General features: G+C 40.7%; 1 protein-coding gene across 1 annotated transcript in view; it reads right to left on the bottom strand.

Moving 5' to 3' along the window:
- Positions 1-269: 269 nt before the first annotated feature.
- sh3gl3a (SH3-domain GRB2-like 3a) overlaps positions 270-7,452 on the bottom strand; it is a 72,170-nt gene continuing 64,987 nt past the window's right edge. Inside the window, exon 10 of the mRNA XM_084007297.1 lies at positions 270-6,435. Within this exon, the coding sequence (XP_083863423.1) occupies positions 6,233-6,435 (203 nt within the window). The 3' untranslated portion in view covers positions 270-6,232. The remainder of the gene's footprint in view (positions 6,436-7,452) is intronic.

Genomic DNA, 7,452 nt, shown 5'->3' with positions numbered 1-7,452 from the left:
AATGGAACTGAATGGACAGGTACCTGCATGTTCATGCTCTTCTTGTTAGCTTAGCTTCATGGCACCTTGAGATTAAAGCTGCTAAATACAAACAATTCAATAAATGCTATCACAAGTTTTTGAATTGAATGTTAATTCATATGTACATAGGTTCAAGCAAAGCTATGCAATATTCATGTTTATGTTTGGCCTGAAAGTACACAACAGTCATATTGTGTCATTTGAGGATGAAGATGCACACGTTCAAAAACACACATGTGAACAGTGGCTCAATATTTGCTTGTCATTTATTTGAGCAATATATTTATGAATATAATTCATTTACAACAACTATAAAACACCTTTTGCATAAATTTTGCTACTGAAAAAAAAAGAAAATTATAAAAAAAAATAACACAGAGCTGTGCAGCCAGTTTCAAGGACAGACTTTGAAGTGCAAAAGCAAACAGAGGTACAGTGTTGTGGGAGAGTTTTAGTGTATCAAAAGTCAGTAATTCATACTGTTGGCAGTGGGGAGCCAGGACTGAGGCCATTGGTCACATTTGGGTGTTAGTTATGTTTCAGCATGGCAGTCCCTGACTGTTGGGGCTAACCTTGTATTCTGTCTTAGATCACAGTAAAACAGTTTGGAAAATGATGGTGCGGACAGTTCCACTGGTTTAAGATGACTGCATGAAGGAAACACTTTCTGAAGTTGCAGCATGGAGAATGCAGGATCAAACCTGTGATACATCGTGTCTGCAGTATCCAAAATATGTGACATAAATCATCATGCAAAATCTTTCCTTTATATTCCTCTCTATTGTAACGTTGAGCTGGTCCACACACAATAAGAGATGGGACTCAATAAAGGCAGCTCAACATTGAGTTGTTTTTTAAATGATCTGTACTCTGATAGCACACTTGATCAATTTGGATAAATGTACATTTCAACAGCATTTATTCCATCAGAACATCAGTGATGTCATCCTCACTCTGCTTTGACTTTTTCTGGTCCGACGGCTAAAAGCTTATCAGTAGCAGGAGATACTATATTTAACAAGCATGGCCCTGTGGTTCTTCATATAATATCCTCAAGGTTACTTAACAAAGACACTGGACTCACCTGGACAATATGGTTTTATGTTACCATGACCCACCAGATTCATTCTGAGATGGTAGTCAGAGGCGCAAATCACCGCTTTCATTCTAAACGGTTGCAGTTGTGAACAAAATACACTACATTTGCTGAATTGACCCAGAATCTCAAAACATGTTGATTTAAGCTGCAAATTGTAAATATTTTATCCCAAAAGAATGATTTTTAGCATTCGCCCGCCGTTATTGTAGCACGTAATACCATTTGTCAACGCTGTGATTGGAATTAATTAGTGAAGGAAAACAGTATCCTGAGAAACTAAGTTCAATACAGCCAGACGAGTCGTAAAAAAACACGGGAGTTTCACCTGGGGTACCGTTGTTTGTGTGCACTATGGGCGGCTGTACTTTATTTATGCTAGTACGTTGTTACAGTTGTTCCGTAAGGTTGCATAAAAAAGTCCTTTAAAGGAATCTTTTATTCATTTAGCTTGGTTATGTTGTGACACTTGTTGTGCAAGAAACTCCACCAAGGGTGGTTGTACTTTATTTATGCTGGTCATGTTGTTACACTTGTTACGTAACATTACGTAAAAAAGGCCACTGAGGGTGGTTTTGTTGCCTTTTGTGAACCAATCTTTTCACATTTCACTCAGGGCTTTGCAAGCATGATACAAGGCTGATATGAAATGTATTTATGGAACTATATTTTGGCTTCAGAAACGTTGACATTCAATGAATCTGGTTTGTAGGAACGTATAATGCACTTATTTTTTGGTAACTGGCCCAGTGGTGTGACCTGACTCTGAATTAGTGCTGTGGAAATGCAGATTATCCTAAATTTATCCAATGAATCTCTGAAACAAAAAAAAACTAAAAGAAATGTGTTAATTCCAAATAAATAAATCTGCAGTCAGAGGTAAAAAAGGCCATAGCCCTCTCTGAGGATTGACAGAAATCCAGCCTCTTGTCTGAAGGCTGAATATCTAAGTCTATACTAAGTTTTACCAACTCATACCGGGACATCCTAAATAAACATGTTTATAACATACTCATCCTACAGCTGATCACAAGCTAACAAAGAGAGATTGAATGAGTCTCACAAGGTGACAAGATCATCTGCTACAAGATCATATCTGTTCTGATATATCATATCTTATCTCAGAGATTGAAGATGTAGATCTCCAGTCTACCTTTCAATAGTGGTTCATTATAGTACATCTACCACAAGTATCCACCACGTTGACGTCACGTATATATCTTATATGGTAGTGTTTCTAGTGCAATGCTGAAGAAAAGGAGAAAGAAAAAATGAACAAACAAAAAGGAGCATGGCTATATACGTATGTGGTAGGTAAGTTCTAAAGCTTCAGTGCAATACAGGTGACGCCAGGGGACATTCACTGAGATGGTGTCCACTTCAGTCAGAAACACACATGTTCAGGGCAACACTTAAGAGCACAGGCAAAACAGGTAAAGATGAGTTAGAAGACACATAGAGTCTGACAGAGCGGATGTCTCCACGGCGTACTGTCCCGCCACGACCCCAGAGGAAGGTGCCGACCTGAACTCGGACAGGTAGGTGTCATCACTGTCCCAGAGCTGAGGCTTAAAATGTTCACAAAATCATAAAAGCATGTCTTAAAATAAATAGCAATGGAATGTGTGAAAAGTTAAAGCCGACGTTTTGCAACTGTTTGAGTTCTTGTTCTTGAGTTTGCAGTCCTTCAGAGGATCCAACTAGTGGATCCTTCACGGAACAACTCATCATAGGATTCATTGCACTCCAGTGACAATCAACATGGCGTCTACGAGCAGATCTGCAGCAGGAGATGCAGCAGAATACACTCTCTCAGCCTGAAGTATATCAGGAAGCATATCCTTCATCACAATATAAAATAAAAAGAATCAAATCTCATGATCAGAAAATCCTCTGTAGACTTGGCCCTCTCATTTCCTTCTTCATTTACTAATGAACATCATGCTGGATTGAAGAAGACTTGAAGCTAGAGATTGAGACCATAAACTCATGTTTACAATATTTACTGAGATAATACATCAAGAGAGAAGTAAGCTAATTTTCTCATAGACTTCTATACAATCAGAGAGGAGTCGCCCACTGATGGCCAGAAGAGAGAATGCAAGTTTAAGGCACTTCACATTTGGCTTCACTTTTCAGTAGTGGAGGTTGCTGCCCGGTCAGCAATCTACTCATCAATTCTACAGTCTCTCGGCCCGGCTTTCCTCCCAGTCTGTCTCAGCTATCTTTGGAAGTTTTACACTTCAGGCCTTAGTAGTTTTAAAGTTCTCCTCGCGTTGAAGCCGGACATTAACTCTTCTTTTCCCCTGTGATTCAGGATCACCCGCCTGTCTGCCTGCCAGTCTACCTTCTTCCCCCGTCAACCTCACCCTCATCCACAAATAAACCTCCTTATCACTTCACCTACCTCTTGACAGTGTCTTGCATTTGGGACCTCACTCACGGATCATAACAGATTTTTACAATGGACAGTATGGCTTATAATATCACCCTTTTCTGTCATTTACTCTTCCAAGTCCATTTGGCTAACATGTTGGCTTGTTTAAATCAGCATTAAATGTTTTTCTTTGGTCATTTGGGGGCAGAACCTCACAAAAAAGGTAAATGGTAAATGGTCCTCATTTATATTGCGCTTTTATCCAAAGCGCTTTACAGTAATGACTGACATTCACCCATTCACGCACACATTCACACACCGACGGCGGAGTCAACCACGCAGGGCAACAGCCAGCTCGTCAGGAGCAATTAGGGAGAGGTGTCTTGCTCAGGGACACCAGGCACTTAGCTAGGAGGAGCCGGGGATGGAACCGGCATTCTTGCGGTTACCAGCCGACCCACTCTACCTCCTGAGCTAAACCCTAAGCACTGACTAAAAGGTGAACATATTACTCATATTACAACATATGACCTTCAAAACTGTTCGCAAACAGTGTCATATTTACACATCAAGCAGAAACTGAAAAATATAGTAGAATTTATTTTGATTTCTGCTTCATGTTTTTCGTCACATTTAGGCTGCATCCCATTTCCACCCCTTTCCCCTTCCCCTTTCCCGTCCCCCTTGTTTTTGCACGTTTATGTGAGGGGTAGGGGTGTCTCAATTCTCATTTGGGTTAAGGGCTAGAGCCAAGACATAGGGCTACGTAGCCCTTGAAACGAAGATTCTGAAGGACCACACTTGAAAGGGAGGGCTTTGAGGAATTTCCCGGCATCCACGCGTGACCTGTCATCGAAGAGCCGGCATTTTTTTTAGGCAGCAATGGTTCAACAAGTATTTTCAGCATTTTAATTGATAATATAAGTACGGCACAGTTTGGGCTTGGGTTCCTTCTGTGTGGAGTTTGCATGTTCTCCCCGTGTTACCGTGGGTTCTCTCCGGGTTCTCCAGCTTCCTCCCAAAATCCATGACCTGTCGGTCTCTACATGTTACCCATGTGATAGACTGGTTACCTGTCTGTCTCTACATGTCAGCCCTATCATAGACTGGTTACCTGTCTGTCTCTACATGTCAGCACAGTCATGTGTTATGATATGATGTTCGAGAATTTTTTGATTGTAACATATGTTTTGAATCACTAGTTAGCCGTAGCCGATGCTAATGTTCCGGTGTTCCTTTCGTATAGGTGGCTGTAGCTAGCTGCTATCGCTATTTTTCAAGCTGAGCTATTGGATAACCCTTGACATGACATAACACATCATGTTATGGTTTTAAGTGAAATCAGTGTGACAGATGGGCGTAAAACAATAACAAGGGCCCAGGCAATCGACATCACAACCTGAGACGATGGAAGTTTATGTCTAAACTTGTTGCTTCTGTTGTTAGGAGTCCACTAGGGGCAAGCGATGATGATGAATGGTAATCAAGTCATGTCCCATTTCTTACCCCTAGCACCCTCAACTCTGTATTGAAGGGGCAAGGGGAAGGGGTAGGGTTAGGGGTAATGGGTGGAATTGGGATGCAGCCTTAGTCTTTTTATCCTTCTTTCACCCATCTGACTTATTTAAACAATGTCAAAATGTTCCTGAGCAATTGATTTAAGAGTACTATGTTATTATTACTGAAAGAAATGATGGCCAAAACTAGGACAAAGCTCTAATAACCTTGAGTTATCCTTGAACAGACTTCAGGGGAAGGCTCCCGGGGAATGGCAAGCACTTAGAATAACGAGGCTTGTGTTTGGACAAAAACACAGGACATAAAATTTAAATACAAAACACAAAAATCAGTAGAATACAGCATTTCTCGTAGAGAAAGAGGAAATAGTTTTGAAAACCATATAGGCAGAACATCAACTCATCTCTTTTTTAAGAGATCAGAAGACCCAAATTGTATTTTCTTAGCTTCCTCTTAAATGTTTGAATTTCCTTGAAAGCTTGGGGAGCTAACGTTGGATAAACCAGCAATAGTAACCTGGATGAAAACATTTATCTGACCAAAAAAAGCACCCAGCGTTGCTAACTTTTTCCTAATGAAAGCCCTAACAGTAGCTTAATCTAGCGGGAATGTTGCAAAAGCGGGAACACCGACACCTGGTTCGCCAAAATGATGATAATAAATAGAAACATGGATATTAATAATACCATTTTTTTCTGTTTGTCAGTCATTTGACTTATGTAATGTTGGAATGTAAAGAGAACTTCAACAAAAACATGTTTCTAAAATACATGAGCTACCCTAGCTTTAATGGTCTTCTACTATACAATGTAATGGGATGGAAATTATTCTTAAATGTATAGAATGATCTTAACCTGACTATAATGCAAATGAAAGCATAGGCTTATTGTTTGCACTGACTAAGAATTCTGTCACGATGTTCAGTGGTGAGCTTCCAGCTAAATTAGATGCCGTTTGGGGCCAAAAACAGCTCAACAAGATCGACTTGTAGACATTTCACCCCAGTCAGACCCAAAAGACACAAAGGGTCCCAGTCGGCTTGAGGTTCAGAAATATCAATGTAATCAGCAAAATTTGTTCTTAAGTCAGCGTGAGACACATCTATTACCTCTCTGGCTTGGTTTGGAAAATCCGAACGTTTTCTTCAGCTGCGGGCTGAACTGTGCATTTTCAGGCCCCGTGTGATGAGGCAGATTGTAGTGGGCTCAAAGTGCCAGTCTTCACTGAGGCAGGGGGACCATAACCTCCACGTAGTTGATGGGGAAGAAGCCAGAGTCGCCATTGATCATGCCCTCGTACCAGTTCTCGTCTATTTGGTTGGTGAGGATGATGATGTCACCCTCCTTGAAGCCCAGCTCGCCCTCGTTCTCCGGCTGGAAGTCGTAGAGGGAGCGGCAGCACGGCTGGTCCAACACCTCTGACTCTGCACCAGGAAGACATGGTGAAATGGTTTCACTTAATAAATGGCTTCTTTCTTGCCTGGTATGTTACTGAAGTGTGCCAAGGCTGCAACTAACAATTACTGTCATTGTCAAGTAACTCTTTCTTTTTATTGTATTTTTTATATTTGATTACAAAATAATATTAATAAAGTTGCCAAATGTGACATCTTTCTTTGACAAAACAAGAGCAAACTGCTGATGAGGTCTGTGGAATGTGTCTGAAGGCCCAGGCATAAGGCAAGGTCAGGCAACTTTATTTGTATAGCACATTTCATACACAAGGCAGACTCAAAGTGCTTCACATCATAACATGTCATGAAATGCATCAGACATTAAAAGATTTAGCAGAAAGCTGTGGTGAATATAAAAGTTTTCAGTCTAGTTTTAAAAGTGGTTGGAGTTGGGGCAAGTCTAACATCTTCAAGAAGTTTATTCCAGCTATTTCCTGCATAGTGACTCAATGATGCTCTCCCGTGATTTGAGTTTACTCTGGGAATCACTAACAGATTGGTCTCAGAAGATCTTAGTGGGCTAGAAGGCTTATGTAGTGGGAGCATATCAGTGATATACTTCGGCCCTAGACCATGTAGTGATTTATATGCGAGCAGGAGGATTTTGAAATCAATTCTCTGACATACAGGGAGCCAATGTAAGGATTTAAGAATTGGTGTAATGTGCTCACATTTTTTGGTTTGAGTTTGGTAAGAACTCTAGCAGCAGCGCTCTGAACAAGCTGTAGCTGCCTGACAGGTTTTTTTTTTCCGGAAGACCTGCAAGGAGACCATTACAGTAGTCTAGCCTACTAGTAATAAAGGCATGTACAAGTTTTTCTAAGTCTTGAGCTGACATGAGCCCTCTTAAGTTTTGCTACATTTTTGAGGTGATAGTAGGCCGATTTTGTTACTGATTTGATGTGACGTGAATGTAAATCAGAATTCATAATAACCCCAAGATTTCTGGCTTTATTTGAGGTTTGCAGGGACAGAGTGTTGAATTAC

The sequence above is a fragment of the Eutrigla gurnardus genome, assembly GCF_963514095.1.
Source record: "Eutrigla gurnardus genome assembly, chromosome: 1".
In the NCBI taxonomy this organism is placed as follows: domain Eukaryota; kingdom Metazoa; phylum Chordata; class Actinopteri; order Perciformes; family Triglidae; genus Eutrigla; species Eutrigla gurnardus.
The sequence above is the reverse complement of the archived record's forward strand: the minus strand, read 5'-3'. Positions and strand labels throughout refer to the sequence as shown.